Below are 15,288 nucleotides of genomic sequence, written 5' to 3' on the forward strand. Positions count from 1 at the left end.
ATTTTTGAATGGGATCCGGTTACTCTACTGAAATAGTAATTTTTATTAAATTTTTTTTTCCGTGTACTGATGTAAAATAAACAGAATATCAGATATGTATTAACTGATTGCAAGAGAGTTTTATGCTTCTTCTGGATTGGTTTTTCTCACCTTCCCACTTTCAAGTATAAAAATCCTCCCGTTTCGAGGATGGATTGAGCTCAGCATGACACGTTGACCCCCTGAACTTCTTATCATCAAGTATCTATTTATTCTATACCTACAGTTATAGCATAGCATACCCATTCATTAAAATTTTTTCATCTGACCCAGGACCACCATTTTTTTTTTGACAAAATAACAACAGAAACAAATTTTGGAGGGGAATTCAAAAAATACATTAGATATTTCGATTCCACACACAAATAATTTTGGATTTTTTTCATATCTTCTGGACCGACATTAAAAAAAAACTTTGTCGTTTACATAACTCCCACGTCCCACCGTGAGGGCAAATAATTTCAAGCGAGTTCACAATCAACTCTTTCTTCACTGTACTCAACTCAAACAGTTCTGAATTTTGAATTTTTTCATCAGTCATTATGAAAAATTTCACTGAAAGCTTATTTTTTTATAGTTTTTTTCTATAAATCGTCGATATTGTTATAAGCACAATTAACAAATCACTCTTTTTAACCTTGTCTGAACATCTAGAGCAAAAATGGAATGAATGAAGTGTTGAAAGTCAAAATTTCTTGAAAGTCAATTTCTTCAGATATTCGCTGATTGCAAGTGAGTTTCTGGTTTTTGCTGATTGGTTGCTTTCGATATTTTTTTTCTCAAATTTCAATAAATCTCACATATGTGTTGTTGAAAACTCGTGAATTTAGCCTAATTAAGCAAAGCATAAAAAATGATTCCAAATCTTCTGTTTCAATCTCAGGATTTTTCATCGTAAAAGGAGGTGACTCATTATTCCAACATCAGAATCAAAAAGTGAAAGTAGGTAGTTAAGTAGGTACTCTAAGACACAATTCATACCACTTCAAAACACGAAATTTTCAAAATTTTATATCTTTCAACTTGAAAGGAGAAATTATTATCCCTATCAATTTTCCAGTCAAAAAGAAACACTAAAAAATTGAAACATAAAATCGCATCTGAAAATGATAATGCATCGAGGCATGAGAGTGTGAGAAGGAGGGAGAGTGAAATTTTCGTTTTTTGAATAAGTTTTGCACAATTTTTAGGATTATAATGCCAAGCAATTGACTGAAACTTGCTTTAAATCGCATGATTTTGCAACAGGAGTATCAGACAATCAAAGTACGAGGTTTTTTAAAGGTGTCATTAAGGATCCATGTGGGGTCATACCTGACTTCAATTTGAAGATCTACACTTTACTTCCTCTCAATAAGGGAATGTGCCCAATCAGGAACAGGACACCTTCAATATTCAAAATTGATTTTTTCACTCACTGTAACGTGGTTAAAATTCAATACAATTATCTATTTTTCCTCCATCTTTGGCGTCCATTGAAACAAAGCAGCTTGAATTGTGGCCCATTCCAACCTTTCGAAGAATTTGTAAATTTTAATGTCAAAAGAGGCCAACGAAGATATCTCATCGAAATTCATTCCTGATTTCCAAAAAAACAAAAAAAAACAAAAAAAATCATCGCAGCTTTTCGAAGAACACAAGTCATATCAGACCCTCACGAACTAAAACCTACCTTGGAGCACATGAATAAGTAGGTAATTCTTTTAGCTCGTTCATCAGCCAAAATAATTTCAAATTTGAATCTCCAAACTCGATAAGAGTATACGGAAGCTCTCAATTATCAACAATTTTATTACTCGTCAAAACAGGTCGATCATCTTCACTCGACATTTAGCAGCTCGTAATATCCCATCACAAAGTAAGGTTCGTGCCGAATACACTTGTGTACTTGAGAGACGATGAAAGATGATTCAAACTGCATGATTTCCGAATTACCGGCCTGCACTGCGGCACAGAGAACTCTGTATTGTTTTCCGGTTCGAGGCTGCGGAGGGCAGAGGGGAAAGTCACATCGCCCATCGGATACTAATGACGATGATTATGTTACTGACTATATTACGAGACAGCTGTTCACGATGACGCTGATGAGATGATGCTGGCAGCATCGCATCTCGACGCAGACGACCCAAAGAAACGGTATCGTCGTCGGTCGTGTCGACGAAGAAAGAGGAAAACGACAAAAAAAAACGTGAGCTCGAGTATATAAGTGTATTCGTATTCGAGGTCGTTGATTTTTTTCCTCTTTTCTCCCAAGTCCGGACGACGATTACGAGTGCTATTGTTTCACGCGTCGCCGGTCAACGCGATCGAAAGAGGATGCCGATTTATGTATTTTTTTCCTACTCTCGGTCATTTGAGAGGAAAGTATGGACGTAGCGTGAGCCAGAAAGAGAGAGAGAGAAAGAGATGCAGTGAAGTATTATCAAATCTTTGACGGCAGCTGTACTCGTGTTACGTGAACAATTAGACGATGACCTTTAAGAAATTCTTCAGGTTTATGTGTCTGTGTTAATGCTGTCTTTACTTAGGTTGGTAGGTATACTTACCGGTGCACGATGCAATGGCGCGTGAAGTTGAGAAAGTGAAATGATTCGTATGGGTATGCAGAGTGCAGATGTACTCGTATTAAAACAGGTGTAGCTGTGGGCAGAGGATGTGATGGGAGAGTAGACAAATAATGAAGTAGATGAAGAGGGTTTTTCCATTTTGATCTTTTGTTTGGAAATCGAGCCAGAGTCTGAAGATGATTTCGGAATTTGATCCATATTTTGGATTTTTTTTGAACACTTATCATGAGAATTTTTTTGTCAAGTTTTGAAAATAGTCAACATTTTCAAACCATACCTAATTTCAATCTTGATCACCACTTCCTAAATGAACAACAAAAAAATTCATCCCATCATTATGGGCAGAGAGGGACCTCTTCACGACGATGTTGGGTGAAATGAACCATCTGAAATCGGCTGAATCAACTCGAATCTTCGTTTTCCAATCAATTATTGAAAAATTCTTGCAAAGGAAGAATTTCAAACTGACACCAAAGTTTTTGAACCTACTTAGATGACAAGGCTGGATCGAAGAATTCAAAAATGTATTCCAAATGAAAATTTCAAGGGTTAACGTAAATTTTTCGATTTATGGTGAATTTTTGAAAATCTTTGATCCAAAAATGCAAAAAAAAAAAAAATCAAAATTTCATCAAATTGACCTAGAATACTGAAATTTGGTGTAAATCCTATTTTTGACTCGCTAAATCGATTGTAAACGGTTTCGAACCGTTCTAAGCACTTCCGGAGCTTCCAGTAGATTTTTGATAGTTGAAATTTCCACAAAAACATAGTTCCAAATTTGAAAACCACTGATTTTGGAAGAATTCTGTGTAATTGATAAAGTGAATCATTAAGAAGCTCATCCAGTCTGAGCATACGTGCTAAGGTTGATTTGGACACCTCTTATGACATTTTTTTTGGAAATCTGGAATTTCCAAAATATGGCTGGAGGCTCCAAAACGGTTTAAAATCACTCCAGTCAACTCAGCATGTTAAAATTAAAGTACAGAGTGAATTTCATTTTTTTAACTTTCATTTGGTGGAATTTTTGAGGAAATTTCAAGTTCTAAAAATCTGCTGGAGGCTCCAGAACTGCTAAAAACATTTCTAAACCGTATCCAATAGATCTAGCGGGTTGAAAATAGGGTTTGGATGAAATTTCAGCTTTATAGGTCAATTTGATACAATTCTGATTTTTTGGCATTTTTAAACCAATTTTGATTTTTAACAATTTACCGCCATAAAGCTCAAAATGTACTTACTTCAACGTCTGAAAAGAATTTTTGGATGGTTAATGGTTATGTATTTCTGCATGCTCTTTCGATCTAGCTTTGTTCGGTACAAAAAATGTTGTGCCCACAGTTCGATTATTTCCTAGGCCTATTCGATGATGTGATAATAAATCTTTCAAACCAAAACATCGAAAGTAATAATATATCAAATCTAGAATAAATCAATAGTAAGTAAGTAAGTTTGTATAAAAATGCTACCCAAATCGCGTGTAACATCGCAAAAAATCTTGAACCTAATTCCGCATTATTTTCAAACCAAAAAAATGAGGAAACACGAAAACAGATCAAAGATCCGATTGACAGGGAAATCATTTCAACTCAAACTGCGATGAATCTTAATCAAATCAATCACTTTCGAAAAAACTACACGATTCACTCTCTGATCATAAATTAAAACTAAGGTACAGATATCTATATAGCGAAAAAGATGAGGAACTGGAGCAAGCTTCACTTGACGCGAGAAATATGCAAATATCGCTATCTAGAAGTATTCGAATTATTATTTAATCGATCGACCCAAATATTCGATAACTTCCGGTATTCATTGTATTCGTATTCGCGAAAACGAACGTCCGAAAGCCAAATATTTACACAACAGATCGGAAATTTTTTATTTTTTTGAAATGGACACATTTTCAGCATCTTTGATACCAACCAGTAGCATTGAAGGAGAAAGTCTTATGGCGAGATTCTCATTCCGATAAGCGCGTAGTAATTATCGACGATAAACGATGAAGAGCGCCTATGGATTTTCTTCTTGTGTATTTTTCGGTTCCTTGAACGAATACGACGACGATGACGTCGAGACAAGAAAACAATAAAAGAGGAAATATTACGCGAAAAGATGCGTTATAGGAAACCATATACCCGAAGTGTATCGATGGGCCGAGCGAGGCAGGGAATGTGGTCGTAATAACTTAGACTTCGATCGTTTTCCAGGTTAATTGCACGAAAAATTGAAAAACGAAAAGATGATGAAGTTGCTAATATGTTGATTGAATAAGAGAACGTCGCTCGGTGGAAGATGTTATTAGCACTTATGTATAGTGTAATTAATTTGATTTTAAAAATGGGTAGTGTGATATAATCGAAGCTTCGTAGTACAAAAGAGATGAAAAAAATTCATAAAAAGTAGGAAAAAAGTGACCAACATAAAACATAATTTTAAACCATGATCAAATTTTTTTCTCTCGAAGATCTGACGACACGTATTCAACCTTTTTCGGGCGGGAAGGAAAAGGGTACTTTTCCTTGTCCCTTCAGAGAACCCCCTCTAAATTGAAACATTATTGCAACTCAAGAGGAGACTGTCGAAATAACTCATAAAACCATTATAGTTATTCGCTGATTGCAAGAGGAGTTTTGCTCTTTGCTTGATTGCTTATTAATTGCTTTCAATTTTTTTGTTCGAAGTTTCAGCTTTGTCTTTTGACATACGCACTGCACTCGTTTCCTATTTCTCAATTAATTACATGATTGAATGAAAGAATAATGTTTGATTTTTCCCCTATCCTCCAACGAAATTACATTCAAAGAAATGTATTGAAAAAATATATAATCGATGACATTGAATATTTGAATGCAATTATTTGTTTTTTGACCGTAAAATAACAGAAACTCATTCAAAAATGAAAAATAGATCTTGAAAATTCAAAAATAATACTCCAATTGAAAATGGACAACATGTTGTTCTAAAAATCAGCTAATAGGTGATCGAAAAACTTCTCAAACACATTATACATTCAAAAACTGATCAAACGTTGTCAACATTTTGAATAACTTCATAAAAAATTAGGTAGAAATCCTTCAAAAAACTGCACAAAATTCCTGTTCAAGTTCAATCAAACTGAAAAATTACCCCAACATTTCATTACCAATATCTTGAAAATGGACATCGAGGCGAATCGTGAAAAAAAAAATCGAAGAATTTCGACAAAATTCAGCGAGTAGAGCCTTTAGATTAAGTTGAAAGTCACTCAGACTAACTTTTAGCTTCGAAGGTGCCCCTGGGGAGAGGGGAGATATGGGCTCTCAAAGAGGAGGTGTGGTTGAAAAATTTCGGGGTTTTCGCTCTAGTCCCTAATCAACCTGTTCTGGGAAAAATACCCCAGTTCCAAAAGATGACTAGTTTTCTTCTGAAATATTTCGTATTATTCAACACAACATAGGTACCAAAAAGTATAATTTCTGAAACTGAGGAAATATTTTAGAATGCAGTAATGCCAATTGCCAACTGCCAGTTTAAAAAAAACGAATTCCTCAAATGAGATTTGAAAATTTCAAACTGCTAAGCAGAATTCTAAAAGTAGCCTATATTAAAAGTGGTCATAAATTTCGATTGTAATGGTCTAAGTTGAACAACGAACTAGAATCTCAAACAGGTACTCTTTTTTGGACCTGGGCTATTTTTCTCAAAACAGGTTGAGTAGGGGCTGTAGCGAAAAAATCACGAGTTTTTAGAAAATGCCTTCTCTTTGAATACCCTTTTCCTCGCAGAGGCAGCTCCGGAGCTGATATTTGGGTGACTTTCAAAGCAAAATGGAAGTTCTCCAGTTTTACTGAATTTGATAAAAACCTTTCAAAATTTATTTTTTTCTTCGATCCACCATATAATCAAATATCTCCAAGAAAATCTCGAGAGAATCAAAAAAAAGAGCCAAGAACCATACAAAAATCCATCAAAAATTCTCAATCAGCTTCAACGCATCTTCGTGTAAATTGAGAAAAAAAATGGATCAAAAATCCCCAGAAAATTGTTCGAATACATAAAAGTGACAAAAAAAAATTAAGAAAAAAATACGACATCGAAATAGAAACAATCCTCAAACATTTTTGGAGAAATCAAAACCCAGATATTTTGTTTCAAAAATACGACAAAAACCACTTTTAATCAATGGTCTCAAAAACTTTATCAAAACAAACGCAAGAAAATTGTAAAAAAAAAAAAAAACAGAAATCGAAAAACTTTCTCTAGAATTATTTTAAAATATGTACAAGAACAAAACTACTTCGATATTTTTACCTACCTATATTTGCGAAAATTAGGGGAAAATACTTCAAAATAGAAACAATCCGAGAACTCGAAAAAAAAAATTACCAGTCTCAAAAATTGATTAGAAAAATGTTCAACAAAAACTACTCAGATACACTCTAATAGCAAAAATCTGAGTAGATTTTTAAACTATCCTGAGTATTGAATTATTGATCGATCAAAACTCTGGTAAAAAATTATGTAAAAAATCATTTTGAATATACATTTTCGAAAACTCGACAAAAATCAATCTTTAATCTCCTGTCTCAAAAAAATGATTCAAAAATTAATCAGAAATTATTCTCAAAAAATACCTCGAGGATTTCTAAAATAACAAAAATCCACCTAAAATCAAAAACGGACCCAAAAATCAATCATTCAACATTAATTGAAAATTTTTTAAAGATTCAAGCTAGATGTGTCAACGAATTTATTCTCAGACTCTAAAATAATGAAGCCTCGCTGATTGCCAGAGGGTTTTTGCTTTTTGCCATGTTGTTTATGGTTGCTTTCAACTTTTTCTTTTCAAAGTTTCAGCATTGTCTTTTGACATAGGTATTCATTCATTTTATGATTGAAAGAAAGGAAGATGGTTTCAATTTTTTCAGACTTTCAATGACATTTTTTTTTTTTACTTATTGAAAAAATCTCAGGTTGGTGATCACTGCTATTGGATTCTCCGACTCTAAAAATTACAGAAATCTGCTCAACATTTTAGAAAATCTCAAAAATTAAAAAATAATAATACGCTTCAGGTCCGAAATTTTGTCAAAAATATTTCAATACCTATCAAAGTATCAGAAACACGACGAAAAATTTATCAAAACGAAATTGACCCATAAATAGAAGTAATATGTAGTTTTATACTTAAATTGGCCCAAACTTGGAAAAAGTCCCATAAAGTAGACACATCAAACTTCAACAAAACTGTGAGCGTCTAGAAATTCATTCAGAATTCAAAGTACCTACACCCAATTCAAAATTCCTACCTACCTAATAATCACCCGAAGAAAATCAATCCAACATTCAAAAAATGATAAGCATTCTTCCACCAACTCGGGGTTTTCAAACGTCAAAGTTTCCTACACCTTCAAAAGGTAATTTAGGATAGCAGAATTTCAAAAACATAATGTAAAATTACCAAACAAGCAATAAAATTCGCAATTTGAGCCGATTAACGTGTACTATTTTCACTTTGCTCATTGTTACCACTCGTCGATTTCAAATCATTAATCTTTCTTCTTCAATTTTGTTCTATTTACAGAGTCTAGTATCAACCATGTGCCTTTGCGCCGTTCTAGTCAGAGCCGAACCACCAGCGCTATCCAACAGCTACCTACCGCCACAAGAAGGATACAGTTATAACGCACCCAGCATACCATTCCCATCACCTTCACCCTCACCTTCGCCATCGTACTTTACCTCATCGCCAGCCGCGTACAAACCGCCAGTTCAATCAACCTACAGACCACCACAGCCAGCTTACAAACCACCAAGTTATCCTTCACCTTCGCCGACATATGCTCCAGTTGTGCCCATCTCATCGACGTATTCGCCACCGAGCTACAGCACGCCTAAACCATTCAGTCCACCGAGACCATCTTACGGAGTACCAGGATACGAACAGTCTGGCAGCGCCATCTCAGCCGCTGGTATCCCAGGAGGAAACTCTGGTGCTGGAACCGGAGGTGGAGAGGTAAATACCTACTTCTATAATTTCATACTTGATAATTCGAATGAAAATCACACGTATATATAGATAAATACTGTAAAAAAATTAATTTTTTCACATCGACACGAGTCATGGTTAAGCTAACCGAGCCAATGTCATCGACAGTGTGGTCATTCTTTCGAGGGTATTAGCGCCAAGGAACAGAGTCAATGTTTGCAAGGCATGGCCGATGATGCGCCACCGTAGAGAATCTCACTTCAAGGTTACTCTGTTCAAGGGTACTAGCTCAAATTTATAGAAAAATTCTCATCGATTAACTATACTTTATATAGTACAGATGTCTGAGATGTCTGTCTAAATCAAGCGTGAAAATAATTCCAGCACAAGTACCTACAAAAAATCGAAATATAATGGAAAATTTGCTTGGATTTTCGACAATACTGTAGCAAAAGATTGAGAGTACAAGACAGCGTCTGGTGAAAGACGAGAATTCGTATACAGATGCCTTGCATGAGACGCCACCGTTTCAAATTTTGGTGTCCATTAACCTTGTTTTTTCAACTCATTTATACTGGCATACTACATAGGAACATATCTAAACCTATTTTTCGGTATAATCCGATATTACGTGATGCATTTCTCTATCAGATATTATGGCAGGTTCACACACGAGCCGAATTTACCAATTTTTTTCACATTCGTCTTTTAATCATGCTATTGGAATTTCCTAACTACTGAGAAACGTTCTTAATTTCGTATGTATCAAAAATATGGAAGCCTATTGGTGTTCTATAAATCTGTCTCATCGCTCGAATCCATCATCAAAAAATTTTCAGCTTGAATGATCGTAAACTAAAAAATAAATAGGTATCACACAGCCTCATACATGAATATAGAAGTATATGAAGATTTACTCAATTCAAGCTATTCGCTGATTGCAAGAGAGTTTTCGCAGTTTGTCAATAAGTAGTCCTATTGGTTGCTCTAATTTTTATTTTCAAAGTTTCAACTTTCGTTTTACAACACGACCTACTGCTCACCATTTCCTATTTCTCATTCCATTTCGCGATGGCGAATGAAAACCGTTTGATTTTTTTTTTCAAGCCTTCAATTAAATTAAAATTAAAAAAATAATCGACGCATTCAAACTTGACGAAAAAAATCACCAATTCGCACAACAATTTTTGAACCGGGCAGTGCTAGATTGAAATAACAAACAAAAATAAATCACCAGATGTAATTTCAAAAACTGAAGTGCATTTTTTCGATTTTTGATGAATTTTAAAAAAAATAAATTTGGGCTAAAAATGACCAAAAAAAGCAAAATTGTATCAAATTAACCTAGAAAGCTGAAATTTGGTATTACACCCTACTTCAGACCTGCCGAATAGATTGCTGGAAACGGTTTCAAACCGTTTTGAGCAGTTCTGGAGCCTCCAGCGGATTTTTAAAACTTGAAATATCCACAAAATTCCATCAAATGAGGTTGGAAGACAGTTGAAATTCACTCTGTACTTCAATTTTAATATGGTGAGTTGACCAGAGATGATTGCAAGACGATTTGAAGCCTCCAGCGATAATTTAAAAATTACAGTTTTCAAAGAAAAAAAAATCGCCATAAAATCTGGCAAAAATTTAGGTAAAACTTTAACTTTTAAAAATAAGGTACAGAGTAAATTTTACCCTACCAACTTTATTTGGTGAAAAGTTTCAGAAATCTGATGCAGACTCCAGAAATTACTCAAAATGGCTCGAAATTTTTCGCAGGTTAAAAAGTAGGGTAAATCGAGAATTTCATTTTCAAAAATTCTTTAAAAATCAAAAAATACGCTTTAATACCGGAAATTTTAGTCAGAATGATATATTTTTGCATGCTCTTTCAGTCTAGCTGTGACTTTAAAATAATTAGAATTTTGAAAATCGGAGTCCTAAAAATCAAAGTTTTTGAAAATGGAGATCTTGAAAATTCGACCTTTGAAAATCAGGGTCTCCAATTCAGGTTTTTAAAAATCAAGGGTCTTGAAAAGAATAATTTTGAAAAAAGGTAGTTTGAAAATCAAGGGCTGAAAAATCAAACTATTTAAAAAGTGGGGTCTTGAAAGTCAAAAATCTTTAAGAAACAAAATCTACATTTTTTTTTTTGATTTGTTTTGAAATTCAAGGAAATTGCATAAATCAATGTTCATGAAAAAAATTTAAATCCTCCCTCGAACTTTCAAGCAATAGGTTCTCCAGTACACAGACTTCACAAAAATGAAAATAAAATGGAACTAATTGAAATATTTTTTTCGTTTATATTCCACATAAATCAAAACGCCGACGGAAATTTACACCCGCCAAAAAAAAACAAGCCATCAGCTATTCGCTGATTGCAAGAGAATTTTTGCATTTTGCCTTTCACTTATTGGCTGCTGAGTGTGCTTTTAAAAATGTTTCTTCAACAACAACTCTTGATGGCATAATCAACGTTACGTGATCTCATCTCAGACATTTACTAAGTACAAGTATATCAATTCGAAAATTGATTTTTCTGAATTCATCATCTCACTTCTGGTTAATACGTAAAAAGAGGCACGATTTCTACAATATTGAATTCAAAAGATAATTCATCACCATTTAAAAATCAAGTACGTAGAAATTTTTTATGAGTAGGGTTACAGTCCTGAAATTTATAATCGTCACCAACGCAAACAACTGCTGGTTCCTTTTTCGAATTTGGCGCCAAAATATTACTGCTAAAAATCATTATAAGATAAAATTCTAATGTTGAAATATTATTCGCTGATTGGCTATAATTATATAAGTTGAAAATTCAATGAAAAACTGAAACCAACATAGTTTTTTTGCAAAAATGTGTTGCAAAAATGTAGGATTTTGATAAGTTGTATCACTGGATTGTGTCAACTGGCTCTAGCAAAACAAACAGCTAGACCAAATAATTCATATCACGCAACTTAATTCATATCGATCAAATCAAATGTGCTAAAGATTTATATGCTAAGGGAGAAAACACAAGAATTACACTGAAAGGTGCCAGATTACTTTTCTCTCTGTTCATTCAGGGTCGGAAGGAAGGAAGGGAGGGAGGGAGTTGATAGAAAAAATGTCCAATAACGATAATTTCACATCAAAAATTTATTAGTCAAGCTCGAAGCCTGTTTTCCACCCCTTAGTTAGCTTCTCAAAATGTCTCATTACGTAGGCCACCTTTCTCCTACGTAATTCTTCAGGTCATCGTGAAAATATCGTAACTTCTAAAAATACACGCTCGATTACGACGAGTAACACAGTTCATTACCTGTACACCAAGCACTGACACGTGTTACATTAACACCTTGTATACAGTCGACTCTCAGCATCCAACATCATTAATCTCACGAGTGCGAGCAAATGCAGAAAAAAAGAGCTAATGCTGGACTAGCTCAACAGACGTATGTAGGTACTAGGTAGTAGGTACCTATACCTAATGATGATAAAATTCACTCGAAAACGGTAACCGGACACTTCCCCGAATCCACTTCCCCGAAAGACGTTTTCCCGAATACCAAAATCCCGAATTTTTTTATCCCGAATCCATTTCCCCGAATCCGTTTCCCCGAAAGACCTACACCCGAAAATTGAAAAAAAAATAGAGTTAAAAAATTTTTTAATTTTTTAATCTTACAAGCAGTTCCCCGTTTCGTCGAACTGCAGTTATCGCTCTTGACTTGCACTCTTGCAGCCTCACTCTTCGGCAATCCCAATACGTTTTCGTTCCATCTGGACTTTTCTTTGACTTCACGTACACTGAGAAAAATCACTTTAGTAAAAATTACTAAAAAGTTTAGTAAAGAGGACCTCTGGTCACTTTTTTGTAGTATTTACTACATTTCTTAGTACAAACTACTAAGAAACTTAGTAAAAAAAATGTACTTTTTCTACTACATTTCTTAGTATTATGTACTACAAAATGTAGTAAATTCTACAAAAAGGGTTACCAGAGGGCTTCATCTTTACTAAATTTTACAGTAACTTCTACTAAACAGTTCTCTCAGTGTAGACGTACCCTTGTAACAATAATTTTCCGTCACTGATGGCGGCCATTTTTTTTTCTAATAGAAAATTCAATTTTCATATGAACACCTCATCATTTCTATTTCCATGGTAAATGTACTATAATTCGGGATACGCCGAGGCATTCGGGATGTAGGTGTTCGGGATATATGCATTCGGGTTAAAGGCATTCGGGATATGGGCATTCGGGATTTTGGACGTTCGGGTTACAGATTCGGGTACACGGCATTCGGGAAAATGGATTCGGGATAAAAAAATCCGGGATTTTGTCATTCGGGAAAATGTCTTTCGGGGAAGTGGATTCGGGGAAATGTCCGGTAATCCTCGAAAACATCATCAAATACGCATACGGAAGGAGTCCAGACAAGGGGTGCTATAACAAAGCCACATCTTAATTTTTTCTCTCCTCCGAATGACAAATGGAACCGAAAGTCTTTCTCTTTCTTTCATCTCAACTCACGTGCTTTGGTAAACAATAGAAATGAGACGAATATGAACATGAAATAAGATTGTACAAGATAAGAAAGCACGGCGGCGAGATGAGGCACGAATCTAATCCATTTTATAATGTTGCCTCGTTATATACGACTATACGAGTCTTCATCATTCTTTTCTCGTTGCATCGTATTCGCATCTTCGTCGTGTTTCGTGTCATCTTGGGTGAATTTTTTTATTTTAATTATACCTACGCGGAAACTAACAAAATGAGAATTAGAGGAAGGTGGTACTAGGACAGATGGCACGATCACGATGAGTAAAAAAAATTGCAAAAAAATTAGGTACCAACGTACATAAGTCATTTTTCTGGCACCTAATGTAGCATACTACATATTGCACCCGTAGCACATAGGTAACCAGTTTCGTGTAAGATGATGAAAATGTGTAATAGAAAGAAGAGAAACAGAGATGGAGAGATGCAGAAAACGTGACCCTCGAAGGCAAATTACTATGTTGGTATGTGCTTAGTGCTTACACTTCACCTCATCGTCAAATGTAAACAAAAATAAATTGGTACCAAAATACCAGCTCCCGTTTTTCCAACACAAGAGTTCGAGACCAGACGGCGAGTTGCAAACGAGAATTTAATATTGATAAAATGTAACCCGAGGCGGGTTAATAGACGCTTGTAATTTCTCAACCATCATCATCAGCCACCTCGCCGCATCAAGATTAATTAACACCCTCGAGGTTGAAGCTCTCACTAATAATCACTATCACGATCGGTTTATCTTCGCGTATGTTACAATGTTGCAAGTTGGGAAAAAAATTATCGTGTTTTTTTCTTCTTCTTCGGACCTATTATTTTTAGCACGGTTGATCGATATGCAATTAAATGGATTAAGATGTTACATGATTTGGGGTATTTGGTTCAGATGGTTTTGCTGGAGCCAGTTTATTTGGATATTTGGGACACTTTTTTTTTGTACATTTCTTTCTGATAAATAGGCAGTAGGTATATCCTTAAAAGTTGTCAGTTTTTTTGATAAAAAAAAGTTTCTAAAAATTCCATGTTCTTTTCCCTTCTTTTTTCCAAGAAAATTCAGTGATGCTGGAAGCTTTCAAAACTCACTGAATGTGAAATTCAGTGATGCTGAAAGTTGATCCGAATTCGAATTGAAAAAAAACTCCAAAAAATTAAATGAAACAATTTTTATTTGAATTTCCAATTCGTGCGATACATTTTTCTGAATCGCTCTATTTTCAAGAAAAAGCCACCCCGTTGTCCTCTCCCTTTACATTGCCCCCTCTCAACAAAAAAAAATCAATAAAGCCTTGAAAGAGAGGTTGGTGAAGATTTTTTAAAAACTATCTGATTGTGTTCGAGGGGGGAGGGGGGTATCTTTTGGAAGTTCGGTGGAGGATTTTTTCTTGCTAAGAAGTATCGTAATTGTGGGGTTTTCCGGAGAATCCTTCGTAATCTGATTCAATCCGAAATGGTCTAAAGAACAGTTTTTGGAAAATTGTTGAACTTTTTGTGCTGAAAATGTCTTAGAAACATGGGTCCATCGAGACAAAAGTCCATTCCACTCTACTGGTAGGGAATTTTATGCTACCATCGTTATTGAGTATTTCCCCTTTCAACTCCCTCCCCCCCACCCAAAAAAATTGAATGAACAGAAAATAAAAGGTAACTTGGCACCTTTCGTTGTAACTCTCGTGTTTTTCCTCTTGGCCTAAGTATAAATCTGCAGCACATTTGATCAATCCAAAAATTAAGATTCCAATCTTAATTTTTTTTACTCATACTTACCCAGGTAGGTTGTTTTTCAAAAAATTGATTTTTTGGGGTGAAACTCAATTCATCTATTTTTAGGAGATCATCACCCAATTTCGTTGAAAATTTTCTTGTAGGCTCCTTACCTGTACATTGGAAAAGCAGGAAAATCGTTATCATTGCTCCCCCCCCCCTAGAGACTGGTGGGGTGAGGTTTGTTTCTTTCAAGTACCTGGTTGAAATTTCTCGTCATTATGCCCTATTTCGAAGTCTGCTTGCTCGAAATTGCTGCAACTAGTAGAGAATTTGTTTGTAGGGTTTTAAAAGTGTATACAATTGAAACTACCTAATTCCGAAAATAACTGCCCAAAATTTCAAAACTTCAAAGTTGAGCTGTTTTTGAAAACTCAAAATTTAAAAAAAAAACGAATATTGGA

General features: G+C 34.8%; 1 protein-coding gene across 1 annotated transcript in view; it reads left to right on the forward strand.

Annotated features, from left to right (window-relative positions):
- Positions 1-15,288, forward strand: part of LOC135831550 (DNA-directed RNA polymerase II subunit RPB1-like) — an 80,250-nt gene that overhangs the window by 48,718 nt on the left and 16,244 nt on the right. Inside the window, exon 2 of the mRNA XM_065344138.1 lies at positions 8,176-8,607. Coding sequence (XP_065200210.1) covers positions 8,176-8,607 — 432 coding nt within the window. The remainder of the gene's footprint in view (positions 1-8,175; positions 8,608-15,288) is intronic.

This window comes from Planococcus citri, chromosome 1 (assembly GCF_950023065.1).
Source record: "Planococcus citri chromosome 1, ihPlaCitr1.1, whole genome shotgun sequence".
NCBI lineage: Eukaryota > Metazoa > Arthropoda > Insecta > Hemiptera > Pseudococcidae > Planococcus > Planococcus citri.